The sequence below is a fragment of the Mytilus edulis genome, chromosome 1 (genome assembly GCF_963676685.1).
Source record: "Mytilus edulis chromosome 1, xbMytEdul2.2, whole genome shotgun sequence".
Taxonomy (NCBI): domain Eukaryota; kingdom Metazoa; phylum Mollusca; class Bivalvia; order Mytilida; family Mytilidae; genus Mytilus; species Mytilus edulis.
In genome coordinates, this window is record NC_092344.1 from 60,796,624 (window position 1) to 60,814,201 (window position 17,578).

General features: G+C 31.2%; 1 protein-coding gene across 1 annotated transcript; it reads right to left on the bottom strand.

Annotated features, from left to right (window-relative positions):
• Positions 1–787: 787 nt before the first annotated feature.
• Positions 788–17,023, bottom strand: LOC139514733 (uncharacterized). Its single transcript, XM_071304372.1, has 11 exons — positions 16,816–17,023; positions 13,539–13,616; positions 12,016–12,075; positions 9,455–9,653; positions 8,462–8,566; positions 7,125–7,431; positions 6,415–6,536; positions 5,608–5,737; positions 4,860–5,015; positions 3,338–3,457; positions 788–2,406 (listed from the first exon to the last, which is right to left on the bottom strand). The coding sequence occupies exons 2-11, from the start codon at positions 13,594–13,596 to the stop codon at positions 1,741–1,743; spliced, it is 1,923 nt and encodes a 640-aa protein (XP_071160473.1). The 5' UTR covers positions 13,597–13,616; positions 16,816–17,023; the 3' UTR covers positions 788–1,740.
• Positions 17,024–17,578: the final 555 nt, after the last annotated feature.

Sequence of the window (17,578 nt, forward strand, 5' to 3'; positions counted from 1 at the left end):
CAAAGAGCAAAAACAGCTGATGTCCACCATTTGGTCTTCAACACAGCTAAAAATCCCACACCTAAAGCTGTATGTCTGAGTTTACTAACATTTCATCAAAATTTTTCTACCCGACATCTATTCTTTTCATAGCAAGGACTACCTTTCTCAGGAAAAGAATTGTAATAACATATAAAATTTTCAAACCCCAACTATTTCTCATTTTGGATTGATCATAAAAGTCTTCTTACATATTTCACTTGCTAGAATAATAAAAAAAAACAATATATTCTTGGTCTTTTGTTACTTAGACCATTAAGGTGGTACCCAACACTTTCACTAAAATTAATTTGGCTCGTTTAATTTTCGTAAAATTTTGACAAAGTTTTAACTTTGACCCTTGGACAATAATATAAAAATTTCAAAAAATTTGAACCAAGCATTTTATCAGAAAAATTACACTGATTATATAGCAGTTTGACAAACACTAATTTTGATCATTGAGAAGCTTAATAATTCCTTTACAACACAACGTCATTAAAACGTTTCACTTATTTTACAGAGTTATCTCCCTGTAGTGTTAGGTACCACCTTAAATGATTAAATTTAAAAACTCTACAAATATTTCACACATTCTCTTTTTTTCTTTTAATACACAAACTATAGAACAATGAGGTGCATTGGTCATAAATGGAAAATGAAGTACCAGTATAAAGTTGATGAAAGGCCAACCTAGAAACTTTCACAAACTTAAAAGAGTTAAAAACTGTTCTATTATACTAAGACAGACAAATAATAAAAAAGACTATTGTTTTTGACATAACATATTTATTTTGTATTTACAAAAGAACTATGGAAAATATACATATAAACACATTTCTCTCTATTTGAAAGTAACACAGGTAAATTATCCCAGATATATATATATTTATATATTCATTAATTGTCAATAATTCAATGCAAAAATCACTGACTTATAAAAGAAATACCAGTAAAAAAAGTTAAGTTCTATTGTCTACAATGTTACAAAGATACATTTCAATTGAAGATTTCTATTTTTCACCTTGTACAAAAGAAAAGGAGTAAGGCCACAATTACTTATTCTTATTACAATTCTCATTGAATGACTTATTGATACACAGCATTCTAATTAAATGTGGAATCAATAAGAAAATATGTATCAGTATTGATTTTCATGAGAAAAAATAAGCTTAAATCAGCTTTTATCCAGAAAGTTGATACTAACCCCATCTACCTTCAGAATACAAATAACTACTCACAATTGAAAAATAAATAAATGATACTAATATTGACTTCACTTGTCAAAACACATACAATTGCAATTAAAATATTATCTACAAATTATTTTTTTATATTAACATATGTACATTTGTGAACATTAAAGATATACACTGCTATACATAAAGTATTAGTTTACAAAATGATCATGAATCAGAATTCCATACAACAATGGCAAAATACAGTACTGTACATTTATGCAAATGATTTTTTTTACAGAAAGACATCTGATTAAATATGTTGTCATTTATCATGCATATAAAATGCTGAACTGTCTCCACTAAAGGAAAGCAGCTACAAGTTTCTGAGTAAACCTTTTAAACAAACATACAGAAATCATTTCATTTAAAAATTTGATGCTCATATGGCATAAGAAAATTATTTATCAAATGTTCCTAGGACATGTAGGAGCTAAATATATACAAAAATACAAAGTATACAGAAGAGAATAAGTTTGAGTTCTTAAACTCGTGGTCTGTGTGTTACAATCCGGACAGCAGTATTTCTTTCAAAAGTTTGTATGTGATTGTTGATGGCAGCCAACAAATTACCTTCCACAGCTGGTTGTTCATGTTGAGGTATCTTATATCGTCCCATATTTTGTGGCAAAGGTGTCTTAGGTACAGGGCGTCTTGTTTTCTCCAGGGTGGACAGGTAGTTCAGCCACCAAAGTTCTTCTTCTCTGTTTAGCTTCCCGTTCTGTACCCATTTCGGAAGATCTCTTCTCATCAGTTGAATAATCCCACCAATCTTTTCCATGTTTGGTTCAACCTTCTTTGGCATATCTAGCGTCTGCAATATGTCAGTCAGCTCCAATGTTTTGTATGGCGATGACTTCAAAGGCCACTCTTTCATTGCTAAGTAGACTCTCTCTCCATCTTTGGTCAGTTTAAAGACATGCTGACTTTTAATCCCAGCTAGACTGGATGGATACGCCATCTGATCCCGGAAATCGTAAAGGGATTCCATATGTTTCGTGATGGGTTGTGGTGTAAATGATCTTTTAATCAGATCCAAAAGGCTTGGGATGGTTGTTGTTTTTTCTTTTGATGCCTTTACAGATATCCTGCTGAATAGCTGATCAACATCCTCATGGGTGTGACCCACCATGAGGAATGTAAGCTTAATCTGCAAAACAAAACAAAAAAATATAGCTTTGTAATAACTCATTTATGCTTTAATTTCAAATCTCACACAGTTCAACCAAATTTAGTGAGTGCCAATACTTTTTGCAGCACATTAAAAATAACAAAAGGCCACATACTGAAATGTATTGCCTGCTCTACTGACCATTGATTTTATTTCCATAGCCCTAAATATGAAGCATTATTTAATGTATCACCAATAACAAGGCTCTGTTATGATTATGGAAGTATCAACAACCTTGACTTGCTATACAGCTGTCAAAAAATCGGTAGGGTCTGTGTTGAAGACCATACTCTGACCTATAATGGTCTACTTTTACCAATTGTGACTTGGATGGAGAGATGTTTATTTGGTATTCATATCACATCTTCTTATATTATAAACAAATCTTACAGTCAGTCCCTAAACCAAATAACAGAGTGAGACCAAAACACAAAAAATTATCAATGAATCATAAAAAAAGGATGGAGGCCAATAAAACTTGCTGGACAGGTATCTTAGCTATCTACGCTGGAAATATTTCAATACATCTTATACAGTTGATCTATTGCATACAGTATTGGAAAAAGTGATAAACATAAAAAAATTGTGACAAATCAGCAAAAATAAATTTGACAGCTTGATTTAACCCCTTTGAGCAATTGTCTTACATTCATTTTTTAGAATCTGTGACTACAACATGCACTTTTATTTTTGTTTTAATCAAAATTTTTCTCGTTTCTTTTTATAAGTTAGTGATTTTTTGTTGTTGTTGATGAAATGACAAGCATATACTGATATATATCTACTCTTTGGTAGAATTTTTGTCTCTTTGACACATTTCCCATTTCTATTCTCAATTCTATGATATAGCAAAAAAAGTGTTTTAATTGTTTATTTTAAAATACAATAAATGCCAAAAAAAAAAAAATACCTTTTTCACAATTTCCATTTTCACCAACATTGCTAGGAACATTATCACATATTTATTTTTGTTGTCCTTTGGGGAATTGTCAGCTTGAATATATAATGTAGGAGGTAAACCACCATTTTCCTAAAAGAAAAAAAAGGAATTAGCTTTACATATTATACATCACATAATCACAGTTAACATGGTTAAAAGTTATCTAATCCTATTACACCAAACATAATATATAAAGATTTTAAGTCCAGGCTTAGTTTGAGAAATATGTTTGTTAACTGGTCACACTGCATGAATAACTTGTTTCATTTTCATCTTTTATCATGAAATATTTTTCTTAAAATCAGGTTTAAATTTGTTTTCCATTTTGTCATCCCTTGGCGTTTTAGTAAAGTATAGGGTAGGGTTTTGATCACTGTAGAAGCCCATACTTTCACCTATAATTGTCTACAACATTGTCTCTGTGCATAATAAGTTCATTGACAACCATACCTAGACTCTAGTTTAGTCTTAGAGGCATGATATTTTCATTAGTTGTTAGTGACTTTGAACTAGTTGTCAGATAACTGCGAGTACTCTCAGATCTGCTCCTTGTGTCAGGATGTATAAGTAACCAGCCACGTTCACTTGTATTTTTTGTCTATCTGATGAGTTAAGCCTTTTTCAACTGATTTTAATGGTTCGTTCTTATGTTGTACTGATATACCACTGTCCCAGGTTAGGGGGGTGGGTTGGCATCCTGCTAACATGTTTAACCCTGCAACATTATTTAAGTATGTGCCTGTTCCAAGTCAGGAGCCTGTAATTCAGGGGTTGTCGTTTGTTCATGTACATATTTGTTTTTGTTCATTTTTTTACAAAAATAAGGCCGTTAGTTTTCTCGTTTGATTTGTTTTACATTGTCTTATCTGGGCCTTCTATAGCTGACTATGCAGTACAGGCTTTGTTCATTGTTGAAGGCCGTACGTTGACCTATAGTTGTTAATGTCTGTGTCATTTTGGTCTTTTGTGGATACCAATCATACCACATGTTCTTTTTTTATACTATCCTTTTTATATTCAATTTTACACAAATAAAGTTACTTTTTTAAGTATTATTAGTGAGAAAAGCCTTCATATGTCTATCCTTTTATGATATCATAGTTATGAAAATGAAGCCACCAAAATTTAAGCTGAATTACATACTTCTTGCCACTTGGCACAAAAAAGTAATTACTGTTAGTGATGTATACAACATCAAGGGTTTTAAAGCAACCCTGTCCAATTATTTCTTATTAAATTGTAATGCTAACTTAGATTTATCTGTAATATTTCCCAATGTCTGACATTTGAAATCATTGGTTATATTTTCTAATTGGCAGTCATATCACAACTGTAACTTTCATATCTTTGATATTTAAAATTAATGGACTAAAAGTGGCTTCTTTACACTTTAGTTGTTGCATGAATTGCAAAATAAATGAAAATGTGTTATTCTCTCGCATGAAAACTTCAAGTTAATTGTTTCTCTTTAAACTTGATAATTAATACTTACTGCTGCTGCATCACCCAACACAGACATCAAACAATTCAGGGTGATATTACAATCAGATGAAAACTGATCTGTCCATGTAAATGTATAGGCCTTATTTAATCCATGACATAAAACACCTGTAACATGGTGGTGCATTTTTTCAAGAGTTGATTCATTCTGAAAAAAAAGAGGTTTAAAAACATGTGCTCATAACTTAATAACAAGAATGCAATCATAATTCAAAATATTGGCAAACAGGAAGTAGTTATCTGACTTAACTGAAGGTGCAAATGTTACTTATCTTTGTTGAGCTGCTGACCAAATAAAGTCATTGATATAAAATTATGACATGTGTTGAGTTCCTTCAAATATTAAAAAAATCAAAGTAAATGCCAACAAGAGTTAGGTATCTGACAAATCTCATGATATTTTTTGTATCACACATCATCACTGTCAAGCTGTTGAATAAATATCAAATATGAGGTCGTTTTATTTAAAGTTACCGTTTCTTGTTTTTTCTTGACGTCACAATAAGCATGATAAGATTCAATATGCCTTAACAAATTAGGCGGAGAGGGTATAAAATCAGCAAAAACTAGATAAAAGTATTAAGAAAATGATTATTCAAACATAAATAGGTATGTCATGTCCTAGAAAAATATCTAATGAAATGAACTATATATATTGAAAAGCTTTGCATGTATTATAGACAATATGTTTTGGGGAAATAAATGCAATCTGAACCTTGGTCCTTATAAAATAAATTTACCTTGAAATGTAATGGAAACCGTGGTAGATTGGTTTTAGACTGGTCCATATTGTCAATGATAACTGATGTATACATGCTTGGATGTTCTTTGGATTTCTTAATATGTTTATAATATTTTTCCCTGCAAATTCTGGAAAAAAAATCAAAATATAACATACCACTCACAAATAACTAATAGTTGTGCTAATTCCATGACCTTTGCTTACCTATACCCAACACATTTTTTAGAAGTGGTGAGTTATCCTAAATGGAATAATTGCCCAACATCAAGGTGTAGTGATGTTAGGAAAAATACATTTCTTTGCACAGTAGTGACTAAACTAACTAAAGACCTCATAGTTAAATGAAGTTGGTGTCCTAAAGTTGGTAATTTCGGTGTCATTTGGTCTCCAGTGGGGGGTTGTATCATTGGCAATCATACCATATCTTCTTCTTTTTTTTATATAAAAATGGAAGATGTCACCAAGATCAATTACTCCATAACAAGTCAAAAGAAGGATTTTTATTAATTGGCAGATCACAACATAACATCTCTCATCATATTTTCCTCAATAATAGCAGCTTTCAGGATAATCTGACAAATTTGTATTAACCCCCAATGTTCTATTTTTAACAATATGTTAGCAATTTCGGTTAGAAGGCATGGTCATTGACCACCTTTAAGTATACTATTAACCCAAGGAGATTGTTGCAGAGATTTTTTATAGAAGAAAAAGTTCACTTAAGGTCAGTTGGGCTAATGTTGATGTATTTGTATCAATCATGAAAAGTAAAAAAATCTTTTTTAAGAGTGAATAAAATTCTTACTCTTGAAGTAGCAAGTGTGCTCTTCTCTTGTCTTTCAGCTCTCCCAAATCAATCTTTGTCAGTTTCTTGCTGATGGTTTCTTTGAAGATTACACACTCATTACATTTGCTGAGCTTCTGATACTATAAAGAAAAACAATACATCTATTTAATTCTATGAATGTATCAATTTAAGCATGAAAGGATATTTGTTATCATGACGAAGGAGTTAATTATATAACATAAGGCTTGAGGTATGATATAAAGTCACTGCCATACCAATAAATTATTATAGAATTGCCACATAATTTAATTTATTTTTATAACTAAAAGATTGAAATATAGTTCAGTTTCATTTTGAAGGTCCATGGTGACATTTAGTTACCTAAATCCATGTCAATGGACTCTTAGTCTTAAGATTAGTTTTACAACACATCATACAACACGACCTTAATTTAACATAAAGTGCAGAATAAAAATAATATTTCAAAATCATGTTGACTCAGACATAATTGACATTTTGACACATTATTATTGGAAATAAATTGGTGCTTGTCATTACTTAACAAAAAAATATATTTTGTACATATTAAGCAATTTTGTGAAATACAGATGATAGCATATATATGTTTAGTGTGCATTCAGATATAATTTAAAAATCTGTATATTATTTTATCTGCTTATCATTTTCAAAAACCAACATTTATGTTCTAAATATTATTCCATACAAACCTTTGGAATCTTTACATGAGGAAACTCTTCTATCCACATTCCATAGAACCTCTGGTAGGATAAGTAGGGCGAGGCTAAATTCTCACAGGAAGATTTGTAATCGGTCCAAACTTGTAGAATAGAGAGACATGATGGCAAATGTATTTCCAGAATGTCAGGCTGATCATCACCATATCTTTTGCATAGACCTGTCACAAAACTCTTTGCCTCAAGGTACTGCCTGCTCTTGTATTGTTGGCTACATCTTTTGTCAGAATTGTCTAAATCTTCATGAGTAGACCTACATTTCTTTTTCATGTAGTAATACCTGAAAGTTAAAAATGTAAAAAATACAGCAGGCTAATACCACTCCTAATTTAAGTTGTTTTATTTACTAGGATTATTTGACATCAATTTGGAAATTCTTTTAAGGAAATGTGTAATTTGTTGATAAAAAAAAAAACACCTAGACTACTTGATAGAAACATAATTTTCCCAATGCCATTTTTGAGACCTGTCAAAGTTCCATAAATAGCATGTAAAATTGACCTTCAGAATTTGTTTATGTCTTAAAAAATTGAGCGACGCACATAATATAAGGAAAGTGATCATCTGTTATCTGTTTGGATATGTTTAACCTTGCCACATACTTTATTGGCCTGACCCTCTAAATTAATGGCTGTTCCTTGCTGTCTATCATTTTTTTTTTATGATTGCTTTAGCATTAAATCTGGCTATTTGATTTCTCAATTAAAACGCTTCTTGTTATGTGAGCTTAATAATTAACTCTACAATATGTGGTTTCCATTGTTAATGGCCTAACAGTGAAAAGTAGTTGTTAACAACCTCCTCATGGATAGCTGTTTAATCGGTTTATCAATTCCGTAAAAATTAACCAGGTATTTATAGACTGCAACAGAATGTGGAATCACTTCTTTTGATTTGAATAGATTTGGTTTTATTGGTTTTTAGTGTTACTTTCAGGCAATGCTTTTTAGCTGCCCGTTTTTATTGGTGGAGGAAGCAGGGGTAACCAGAAACCTTCCTTTGATAGTAAAACTTACCATTCTAGTCTAGCTTTTCCAGAAGTAATTGTACAGGAAGGAGGGTCAAATAAAAAAAGTACTCCCCCCCCATACATTTGTCTTTGGAACAGCGCACAATTAAGGTTGGGGTTGAGTGCACCCACATGAGAAGAGTTCAAACCCACAAGCTGAGAGTTGACTGGCTAGTGCTTACAGTAGTTACTACTTATACCACTTGAACAAGGAGGCCCCCTCTCTACTTTGATGTTGGGTTGCCATCATAAGAATGTGTATCCCATGAACTAATTTATTTGCACTTATAAGGTAGCATACCTCCTTCTTTTAATGCCGTACACAATCCTCCATGCATATTCACATACTCTTCTACCAGTCAGCACAAAAGTCAACTGTTTGTCTTCTAAACTGGCATCATTGCACCTGTGTACATGATGAAAAAAAACAAAAAACAGTTGAAAAAGTATATCTTAAGTCCACATGATTTTCCATTTTAGTTTTACGAACTTGTGTTATGTTAAAATGTCAAAGGTACTACACCTACAATATGACATATTTTTTAACAAATAGTATTGTCACTATTGAATGTTTAAAACTTTTCAGGAGAATTGAATTTTCATAACACATGTTCGATTGGTTATAGATTAAGTTTCATAAAATTGGTCAATAAGATTGAAGCTCTAAATGGGGATGTCCAAGTAATTGCATAATAAATTATATTATATATATATAACAAGATTATCAAATAAACAAAAATTCAGTCCTAGATAATCAACTAATCAGAATCATCATTAGGCCCTTGTTATTAATTCAAGACAGCTATAGTCAACAGAAACCATGTACACATGTATATCAGTATAAATAAATTTGGTGTTTTTACTGTCTTCTGATTGGTCATGTTGGTTAAAATTATTAGTTTTATTTTCCATGTTGTCAATGTTGATGGCGACCCGCCCACTCTCATGTTGTGTATTCATCCACCAACATGTATGTACGTTGTTATTGTTAATAAAAATAATATACAACGTTCTTTGAGCCTTATTTTTTATAAAAATTTATTTGTAATGAATGGCAATAATTTATTTTGATTTTATTGAACCATAAAACTAATTTTTGACTCTTCACGGATTATTCAATGTGAAGAGTCAAAAATTAGTTTTATGGTTCAATAAATTCAAAATAGATAATAGCCAGTCATTAAATGTAAATTGCCATATATTATATATAATCATTCTTTTACTGACATATAGCCAGTCAAGATCAGTTAAGCACTCTTGTAGTAAATAAAATTTAATTCATAAATAAACTTACCTTATGTTTCTCTCAATGAAATCTGACTGTTCCTCTTGTGTCTTTTTATAGAACATAGCTCTACAGGTCTGAATTGTCTGGACATTACTGGTGCTTAAACATTTTTTCTCACAGCATGGCGAATTCACAAGGTTGTTGATAACATTGAAGTCTGTCTCCTTGTCTTTTAATACATTTGATGTTTTTTCACGTTTCCTGGCTAAAAAAAGATTAGATTAAAAGTTTTCAGGAGAAATATCAGAGCCTTGCATTAAAATAAAAAAAAACACTTGTCATTCTTTTCATTTTTATTCAGTGGTCTGTGAATTTGTTTTATTGTTCTTGATACCAGCTATTCATGTCTAATGATCACAAGGAAGCTTCTGTCAAAGTTCCATAAAATCTCATAATGGTTGTTGGTGTTGATAAATATAGATTCTTACATTGATACCAGTGGATTATCAAATTTATCCAATCGAGATAGTTAAATTATCAGTTTTAAAGTCCGAGCCGCCTCGGCGAGGACTTTAAAATCTATAATTTAACTATCGAGATTGGATAAATCCGATAATCAACGAGTAACTATGTAAGAATCTGTTTTTTTAATGATTAAAAGACATTTTCTTTTTTTTTAACTGAAAATCCCCTTTCGAGTGCCTTTCACATTGCATGCAGTTGTCAATTTCATTAACACCTGTTATCATCTTTTGATTCATCCAGTTAGCTAATGTTAGTCATGACCCTTAAAATCATCCAATGATCTTTTGAGATCACCAGCAACCACACGTTGATTAAATTTTTTTATAAAATGGGTTCGGAAAGGGATAAATTTCCATAGAATTAGAGAAACTTAAATAATACTGTATATCAATTTTAAAAACAGAAAAAATATCCTATTATGAATGAAACATGGAAAACTAGAAGAATAGTTTTCACTTTTCATATATATCCCTCTAACTTAGGAAATACTGTCAAGCTTCTGTCCAAGTTTTATATCTTTTACATATGATATACATGATACATGTCTATGTGATATATATCAGTGTTCCAGCTAGGATTTGAAAATAGAGGGGCGCGTTTTTAAAAAGGGCACTTTAGCGCGTTCTCACTGAAAAAAATCAAATACTTAATATTACCACATAAAGACATATTTCTTGATGCATGGTGGGTGTAAGATGAATTTGCAACGTGATGCGCTGTGTTGTTTTGAAGAATTATTTTTATTACACTTGTGAAATGAATTGTGGATGTCAGTTTAAAAACTTCACATAAATCTGCAATACAGTCAGGAACAATACTTAACATTTTCTCTGAAGGCCAGCCTGGATCCAAAAGTTTTTTCAAGGGCCCTGTAGAATTTTTTAAGGCTTTACCAGGTTTGTTTTTACTACAGGCACATACATATTAATAGTCTTGAATGTTCTTATATAAAAGCCAAAAATACAAATGTATATGTTTGAAATACCTTATACATGTAGCTTGTTTCTTATTATGATGGAAATAATAAAGGAATTAAATAAAAACATGAGTTTTTCAGAATTAAAATCCATTTAACCATGTATTTTCAGACTGGTGATCTTTATATATATTTGTAATATTATTGAAAAAAAAAACAAAAAAAACAGCCCCCCTTTCCATACCCCTAGATGTAAATTATTTTAATAAAAAAAGTATTATCAGTTTCACCCCAAGAAATTATTATAATTTTTCATGAATAAATCTTAGCAGTTGTAATCAAAATGATTTCCAAAATGAAATTCCTACTGTCTATAAATAACAATTAAATGTAACTGTTTCCTGTAATAAGGGGTTTCCCGAATTTTCCCGCCAAAAAGCACATGGCTTTCAACAATTGTAAACAAAGCATTCAATTTGTGATCATGGATTACAGTTTTAATTAATTTAATTTGGATATAGATATTCAACTTAAGGTACAGTCAAGCAATGTTTTTACTTTCTTCTGGATTAAAACTAGTTTGAAAGATCAGTTTCAAAAATAAAAACATCAGAACAAAAACGATCTGAATTGTGAATATTCAGTGACCCATAAAATTTTTGAACTCTGCTACGGAGGTCAAAGTTACATCATGTTTCATGCATTTTGCTGTTGACCTATTGGAATGATTCTTTTTAAATGAACGTTATTTTATAAACAACAAATGCAATAGAAATAAACACCGTTCACATTTATTTTATAAATTCTATTTTGCATCGTCAGGTGTTAAAATAATCAATTCATTTAACTTCGATGTTTGGTGCTTCAGGGTAAAGGGATTAGACAGGGTCGTAAATTTCACCTGATTAAGTAATTGACTCTAATCAAATAGGATTATAATCAGGTAACAAGTGTCAACAATTTTAATCTGTTGTCTTAATGAAGTGTGTGTATAAAGAACTCGATAAAAATGGCGACAATATGAGGAAAAAAGATCGTTTTTTAAACTTTTTTTTCAAAAGGGCACAGAGGGGCGCAGGGGCGCTTAAAAAAGGCAGAGGGGCGCAAAATTTCGGGGGCGGGGCGCGGCGCCCCTCCATTTCATGCTAGCTGGAACACTGTATATATAATATTTATTTATTCTTACCTGTTTTGCGCTTTGCATTTCTAACATCAATGAAGTCATTTTCAAATTCTGTATCACTATCTACAAACAGTCAGGGGACTTACTTAAACAAGTGATTTTCTAAATCACTGATTCAAGTAACATTATTTCCATAAAGGTTGGATGTTAGAGTTGTCTTTCTTTTATAATCACCTGTTTAAGTAGTACAAATAAATCACTAGAAGACGTGATTTAATTTTTAATGTAGCTTTAAATATAGAATACTAATGATCCAGGGACTAATTATGTTTCTAAACTTATCAGAACCAACATCTGTGTTGTCTAGGATGACCAGGTCATTTCAGGTGATGACCTTGTACTGAATCTAGGATAATGACATAAAAATCACTTGTTTACGTATCAGACCTCAATTTCCTTCCCAAAAATCACTTCTTTAAGTATCATTCTGTTAATAACCCACACTAATTTCAACATCCCCGAACAGTGAAATTTTTATCGCGAACAGTAGAATTTTATTACATAATCTGAAAGATGAAACCTTGAACTTTACAGGAAAAATACTCCCACTGCTGTGAAAAATCTTTTAAGAAAGTATCAGCTCATTATGTAAAGCCATTATTATAGCATTTTTTCAACTAAAATGGAATTTTCAGCTAAATGATATTATCAAAGGCATGAACCTTGCTACTTAAAAGAAGCAAAAAGTTCATATTTTTTTAATTTTACTAATACAAAAGATATTATCTAAACTTATGTGTTTAAAATTTAGAAAAAACTACAAAATCCCAATTTGTGATAAAACCTCGAATTTGCTACTCAAATAAGTGATTTAAAAATCACTTATTTCAGTAAGTTCCCTGACTGACAAAATAACAATAATTATGTCATGCAAGATAAATAAAATAATTCCTCTTCACCATTGTTCACTCCTTTTATTCTTAGTAGGAGTCCAAAGAACCGTTTATTTATTTGGTGTGGTCTTTTAACTTCTTGTTTTAACAAATAAGTCTTTCACATATACATGTATGTTATAGAATTTTTTTTTCTAATAAAATAAGGCTAAACATAGATATTTGTTACAAAGAAAAAAATTGTCCAACTGACAAACCCATGAAAGAAAATGAAGTATATTCCCACTTTCAAGGTGGTACCTAACACTACAGGGAATTAACTCTGTGAAATCAGCTAAACGTTTATGTTGTGTTGTGAAGGGAATATCAAGCTTCTCAATAATCAAAAGTGTTTGTCAACTGCGACATAACCCATGTAATTTGTTTTATAAAAAATGGTTATTTTTTTTAATTTTTTGTCAAGGTTCAAAGCAAATACTTCGTAAAAATTTTATGAAAATTAAACGAGCCTAATTAATTTGTAGCTTTAAAAGAAAAGTGTGTAGAAAATTTCTAGTTCATACTATGTATAAAGACATAATGTTCGGTAGTTTCTACATAAGTATAGCTGAATAGACAGTTAATGAGTTATTCTTATAAAGTACCTACTTCAAGACTAAAAGGAGGGTATATATATAAGAAATATAATCATACCTTCAACATGATCAGTAGACTCTAACTGTTCAAATGTAGTAACTTTAACACGCTTCATGGCAGAAATTCATTAAAAAGCTGAAAATAAAGAAAAAATACATTGTACTCTCAAACCACTATATCATGTATATTGGGATATTTTTTTGACCCAACCTTTTGCCTTAATATTAGCATCACCAAATTTACGGTCATAAAAGTAACATGTTCCGAGAACACAATTACCTTGCATGACTTGTAGTGCATTTCTTTTAGACAATAAATGGAAATCAAAGAGCAAATTGCTCAGATGGCAGGAAATTGCATCTTATTTTGAAAAAAATTCTTGGGGGGGGCATGTCCCCAAACCCCCCATGCAAGTTTGGGCCGTGTTGCGGCCCTCAACGGTGATAGTGATGGACTACCAGGACTACCCAAAACATTTTCTTGGTAGTCCTGTGGACTACCATGACTACATGGCCACTAATGTTAGTGTCTTACCCTGGTCCGAACGTGGTGTTAAATTTATTTTTAACGTAAGCACTTATTAAAACCTCCTTGGAGACAGTATACTTTTATATGGATTGTTCATTCTGCTAAAATGCTTTAATAACTCATTTCTTATAACATTTCTACCATAAATGAGTAAAAGTTGCCCCAATATTTTTATTTATTGGCCTGAACAGTTGAAATTTTGAGGAAATGAGAGGTTAAATTGACCCAAAGAGACCTTATAAAGAAGACAAAGAGGTTTATTAGTGGTATTTCAACGTCCTAAAATCATCTTGTGTATCATTTTCAACTGTTTGGAGGCAGATAAGATAGATATTTGATCAGTTATTAAACTGGCAACCTGTTTTTTTAAGCATAACATTGCTAAAGACCATTTTATCCACATGTGTTATGCTATTTGAAACTTATATTTCCATTAAAAGTACATTTATAACCTTTTAAAGTTTTTTTGATAACTTAACAACTTCAGAAAATCATGATAAGTGAAAACTATTACATTTGATATAAGGGTTCAACCTAATTGAAAACCTCTATTTTTTGGCACAGGCTCATATAAAATTAACTTCTGGCCATTTTTCATAAGTCTGATACATAAAGTATGCTTTCTGTTGCTTTAAATAGATGTTAACTTATACATGGAGACATTAAAGAGTGTTAGTTTTGGTATCTTTTGGTTTTTAGAAGCTCAAATTTGATAGTTTTAATTGTTCTCATTCAATGCTACAATTCAGCACCCAAAGTTCAGATATAAAAAATGCCACATTTTTTTTTTTTTGGTATCATATGGCTTTTAAACTTTGTAACCTGTTTTATAATATACTATTAAAGCTTGAATCATGTCAAGTTTTATTAAAATTGGTCAACTTTTAGGCCCCTAATAGGCCCAAGACCACAATTAATGACCCTGCTTTTTCGTTGTCCACGAATATAGTTTCTTTTAATTAGAGTGTATTTTTCCTTAATTTTTTTTCTTTCCTTTCCTAACTCATTCCTTAAATCTTTTTGGGTTGAAATAAAAGAAGAGAGGTCAAATAAATTTTTGGATGTTGTATTCTAACTGATTTTGATATGGAATGAGTGATTAGGCCAAGTGCAAAAAGGTGATATATACAGTTTTCGGAACATCTCTTGACTTGTCAATAGGGGTATGGATCTGTATTGGCTAAATTTGTAAAAGTGATTGCTTCAATCTTTCTGAATTTATGATATCCAGGTGTAAGGGTAAGTCGTTATACTAAGGCTATTTTTTCTTATTTTTTCTGTAGACTTAGCTTTCATTTTTTATAACCATGCATTGTCAAGCTTAATAACTCGTTATTGTTTGTCAGTAACTAAATGTACGATACTGTCCCATACTGAACCTTCTGACCTTGTTAGTTTACATTTAAATTTCAATGGCGTCAAAATCATGTGATGTCAACTCTTATATCCAATAAAAAATTGATCTACTGTCAATTAGGGGATTTTTCCATCTACGGCAATTACATTATTTCTTTGTGAGATATTGCTTCAAAACAGTTTGCAATAGTTCTGGGACTTATTCAACAGGAAAAGTCTTTTTTTGCCATCCCTTTTGACATCACGGGAATTTTGTATGAATATTTACCTAGTCATGATGGTCAGAATATTGATCTTTTTATAATGAATAAAAATAAAATTCTATGAAAAATAAATGTAAATTGTTTTTTATTAACCAACTCTATTTGCCTGTACAAAATTATGACATGGACATCGTTTTTTCATATAGTTTTCCTTTCATTTTGGTTGGGCTTTTTTCACGGGAAAATAGCAAATGACATAAGGAGCATGTCATTTTTAAATTCCTAAAAATACGATTTGCTTGACCTGTATTGCCTGCTACAAGAATGATGACGCTGGATGGAATGTACGCAAGGCAATGGAGGCTGGAAACAGGATTTTGTGAAGTTCTAGAATGTTTTTAAACATTTGGAAGTCGGGATTGAAACGGACATTAGAAAATTGACATTTTTCGACAATAATTGAAAACAACAATGAAAACTTTTTTAATCAAAAGTGCAGAAAAAACGTATTTTGCACTGTTTTTCTACGCCGGGAGTACCGTAGGACATCAATGAGGAGTTTCTCCGTGTGTTATGTTCAAACACAAATACCTAACGAACTGACAAGATGAACGATTTTAGACTACGGTAGGATATATATTTAGACTAGGACAATACATAACATAACACACACAAAAAATTTGACAAAAGATGAAAAGTGCATGGTGCCATTTTTTTAATAATGCAAAACTTTTGAAGGTTATAAAGAAGTGATAGAGGAATTAATTGTGGACTGGCCTTCATGCAACAATCACTTTTAAATTTTGACGTCAAATATTTTAAATTATGATGTCAAAGTTTACAGGAACCTGTGTGATTGTACGTAATGGCGGATAAATTTGCATACAAGTGTAAATACGTCCTATATTGTTATCTTGACAACCATAAATAATATATTTTTTTCAACCTCTCTGTATAAACCTTTGCACTTGCAGGGTTTTATAAGAATAAACTTTCTACCTTTCTAGTCTGTTACTGTATGAGAACAGTTCATGAAGTGTCCTGCACTGTCACTGCGACAGCTTACCCTGAATTTGTTAAACCTTTTCGGCCCTGGCTTGACGAGTATTGTACATGTTGTAAAATAATCGCCCTGGTAAGATAATTTCTGTTGGTCTGAATGCGATTTTTAAACTACTAGAAAACTGTTTATATGAGCGTTTAATTAAAACTCTATAAATAAGTATAAATGGATGTGATGAACCTACCTGGCTATCATTTGGTAATTAGTTGTTCAAATATGGCGTTCAAATATGGCGGCAATGGTGTTGTGATCTCGTTGAATTCTCGCTAACCAGGATCAAAATCGTTCGGCACAACTCGGCCAATTACGTACCTCCATCGAGAGTAGCGGAGACAACCGAGGTTAGACGATAGAGACTTTAAAAACTTTTTTTTCATTCTTATTTTTGGGGTCGTTATTTTCGGTTATTTCCGGTAAAAAAATAATTATATCAAGGATGCGCTTCTCATCTGATTTTGATGGGAAAATCATCACAATAATTATTTTTTTTTCATTTTTAAAGTATACAGTCTATACGAATCCATTTTATTTCCGTTTTAATTTGCTCCGGTCGGTGTACAAATGTATAATATTTTTTCCTCAAATCACATTTAAATTTAACGTACTAGAAAGGGTTTTTTATCTCGATATACTATAATTGTTCCTGAATACATGTAGTATTATAAATTAAGGATGTAATGGGAAATATGAAAAAGAGACAAGAGTATAAAAACATAAGATCAGAGTCCATGATACATTGATTGCAAAATATATTATATTTAAGGAGGCTCGAGGGCATAAAAATTTCAGAAAAAAATCGAACATTTGTTTTTCATTATAAATTTATTTTGTTACCTTTTGTAGTTGTTACTTTATTATATGGTACAAAAATCATTCAAAACAATCAATTCGTGTTGGTCCCCGAAGACTTTTAAAATGTATACATCATTGAAAAAGTTCCAAATTAT

Coding starts and splice junctions, on each gene's coding strand:
- LOC139514733 (XM_071304372.1), bottom strand. CDS start 13,596: ATGAAGCGTGTTAAAGTTACTACATTTGAACAGTTAGAGTCTACTGAT. Junction 7,432..8,461: donor TACGGCATTAAAAGAAGGAG/GTATGCTACCTT, acceptor TTTAACTTTCAG/GTATTACTACATGAAAAAGA. Junction 2,407..3,337: donor AAATGGAAATTGTGAAAAAG/GTATTTTTTTTT, acceptor TTTGTTTTGCAG/ATTAAGCTTACATTCCTCAT.